The sequence below is a fragment of the Myotis brandtii genome, unplaced genomic scaffold (assembly GCF_000412655.1).
Source record: "Myotis brandtii unplaced genomic scaffold, ASM41265v1 scaffold2454, whole genome shotgun sequence".
NCBI lineage: Eukaryota > Metazoa > Chordata > Mammalia > Chiroptera > Vespertilionidae > Myotis > Myotis brandtii.
The window spans coordinates 66,268-69,514 of NW_005359285.1; the positions used below are offsets into that span (position 1 = coordinate 66,268).

Below are 3,247 nucleotides of genomic sequence, written 5' to 3' on the forward strand. Positions count from 1 at the left end.
GGAACTGGAGAGCATTATGCTAAGTGAAATAAGCCAGTCAGAGAAAGATAAGTATCACATGATCTCATTCATTTATGGAATATGATGAACAACATAAACTGATGAACAAAAACAGATGCAGAGACAGAGAAATATCAATCAGACTGTCAAACCTCAGAGGGAAGGTAGGGGAGGGGGAGGGTAAGGGGGAGAGATCAACCAAAGGACTTGTATGCATGCATATAGGCCTAACCAATGGACACAGGCAACAGGGGTGTTAGGGCATGAGTGGGGAGGATGGGGGGTAATGTGGGGATAAGGACACATATGTAATAACTTAATCAATAAAGAAATTTTAAAAAGAGATATATTTTTCCTTAGGTTGTAAAATGAAATAGTGAAAAACCATGAACATTTGGCATAATACAAACAATTGTGCTGGTTTTGATCATCATGTTTTTACCTGACCACATTCTTTAAAAACTATTTGAGAAAGGTTCATCCTAAAAGTTTTATTAATCTGTCTTCTTTTTAAAAAAATATATTTTATTGATTTTTTACAGAGAGGAATAGAGAGTTAGAAACATCGATCAGCTGCCTCCTGCACACCCCCTACCAAGGAATATGCCCTTGACAAGAATTGAACCTGGGACCCTTCAGTCTACAGGCTGACGCTCTACCCACTGAGCCAAACCAGTTAGGGCTAATCTGTCTTCTTGTTTTATCAGTAGGTAAGGTCTACTATCATATCAGAGTAAACAGTGCCACCTAGCATCAAAATAAAGTAGTCAAACAAACAAACAAACAAAAAAAGTGTTCTAATCATATAATTTATTAGTCAGCACAGGTTAGCTGCTGTGTTTTAATCATATAATTTATTAGTCAGCACAGGTTAGCTGCTATAACAAACACCCCCTAAATTGTTGTGGCTCAGTCCAGTAGAAGTAATTTCTTACTTGTGTCCAAGTCTAGCGTGGTTTGGGAAGGTTTTTGCTCCATGCAGTCATAAAGGAATCCAGGCTCCTTTCCTCAAATGATCTCACCATGACTGAGTGCCTTATCTTCCTCTGAATTCATTCAATCCTTTTTATTTCTGTAAGATCAGTAATGATGTCTCCTCTCTGCTAATTTCAGTAACTTGAGTCTTTTCTCTTTTTGGTCAGTCTAGCTATAGAATTGTCAGTTTTATTGATCTTTTCAGAGAACCAACTTTTAGTTTATTAATTCCTTATTTTTCTACTCTTTATTATTTCTACTCTACTCTTTATTATTTCCATCTTTATCTTTACTTGGGGTATAGTTTGGCTCAAAGTTCTATAAGGTTATTGATTTGAGATTCTTCTTCTTTTGTAATATAGATGTTTCCAGATTTAAATTTTTCTGCATGCATTGTTTATACTTGTATCTTATGAGTTTAGTAGGCTCTGTTTTTATTTTTTTTCTCCCAAACAATTTTCTGATTTCCCTTATTATTTCTTCATGACCCATTGGTTATTGAGGAGGGTGGTGTCAAGTCATAGAACTCAGAAGTAGAGAGGAGAATAAATGTTACTGGGCTGAGGGGTGGCAAATATATGGAGATATTGGTCATAGGGTAGAAACATTCAGTTAAAAGATGGATAAGCTCTGGGGGTATAACGTACAGTATGGTGATCATTCCTAATAATACTGTGTTGTGTACTTGAAATATGCTAAGATGATCAATATTATGCGTTCTTAACACATACGCACAGATGGTAACTATGTGAGGCTATAGATATGTTAAAGTGATTATGATGATCATGTCGCTAAGTAAACATGATTATCTTATTTATTTTAAAATATACAATTTTATTTGTCGATTATACATTGGTCAAGCTGGGGGTTGGGGGAAGATGGAAGAAAATAAGCATCATACAAAAGAGTAGCAAAGTATAAGAATTTCTGTATTCATTCTCCTCTTTGCCTTTATTAGGTTTGGGCTACTACTCTCTGAGAGAGAATCCTTTATCCATTGTTCTCTGAGGGTCTTGTATATACCTCATGAAATTATCCTCTTAAGTGAGCTGCACTGCCCACACATGAAATGGGTAGTGTGGAAAGTAAGAAAGGAAGACCATAAAGTTGTTTGTATTCTTAAAATAGCAAAGTCATTTTAATCTAGGCTCACAGTTTACTTCATCAAAACCCTCAAGAACTGCCCTGGCTGGGCCCTGGCTGGGTGGCTTGGTTAATTGGAGCATCATCCTGTAGACCAAAAGGGGAGCAGATTCCACTCCTGGTCAGAGCACATACCCAGGTTGAGGGTTCGATTCCCAGTTGGGGCATGTTCAGAAGGCAATCAACCAATGTTTCTCACATTGATGTTTCTCTCTCGCTCTCCCCCGTTCTCTCTCTCTCTCTCTCTCTAAAATTATAAAAATATGTCCTTGGGCAACGATTAAAAAATATATTTAAAGTCAAAAAGCTACCCTATCTGGGTGATTCAGTTGGTTGGAACATGGTTGCGGGTTTCATCTCCAGTCAGGGCTCTTACAGGAAGCAACCAGTGATTGCATAGATAGGTGGAACAGCGGAGCAATCTCTCTCTCTCTCTCTCTCTCTCTCTCTCTCTCTCTACTTCTCAGGGCACCTCTCAAAGTAGGTGTCAAAACGACATACTTCGATCTCTTTTCTGTGCTGTTATAGTAAACGGAAAGTGAATTTAAAGTTTAACAGAAGAAAAAAAATATAATTCCATCACAAACAAAATAGTGCTTTATTCAGGAAATGGAAGAATAGGTACAGTTGCTCAGGTGGTAGGAGCCCTCTGCCCAGATCACAGACACAGAAGCCATCGAGGGAACCCTCTGCTCCCCCCTCCCTCACCCCCGCCCCCGGAAGACAGCTGCTGCTCTTCCTTCTGAAGCTGGGGAACGGAACGCTGGTGCAGCGGAGAACTGCCCTTTCTCAGCTTCCTTTCCTTCCAGAATAGACTCAGGAAGGAAATCATTCGCTGTCAGGAATCGTCACAAGCATATCAGGCTGAAGGGTGGAGGAGCTTCTTCTGCATCCATGATGGGCTCTGAAGAGAAGATGAAGGAGGGGCTGGGGAGCGAGGTGAGCCAGTTGTTCTTATTCTTCCCTGTCCCTGATGAATGCTGAAGCTGTTACTTGCTCTTGGGTGGGCACTTCTGCTGGCATGGTGGAGGAGGTTGCACAGGTGGGCATTGCTGCTGGCACAGCTGAGGTGGGTATGGCTCAGGGCACTTTGGTGGTGGGCATGGCTCAGGGCACTTTGGGGGTGGGC

At 40.5% G+C, this 3,247-nt stretch overlaps 1 protein-coding gene across 1 annotated transcript in view; it reads right to left on the bottom strand.

Annotated features, from left to right (window-relative positions):
- Positions 1–2,692: 2,692 nt before the first annotated feature.
- Positions 2,693–3,247, bottom strand: part of LOC102252993 (small proline-rich protein 2E) — a 1,726-nt gene continuing 1,171 nt past the window's right edge. The window contains exon 3 of the mRNA XM_005867177.2: positions 2,693–3,182. Within this exon, the coding sequence (XP_005867239.1) occupies positions 3,108–3,182 (75 nt within the window). The 3' untranslated portion in view covers positions 2,693–3,107. The remainder of the gene's footprint in view (positions 3,183–3,247) is intronic.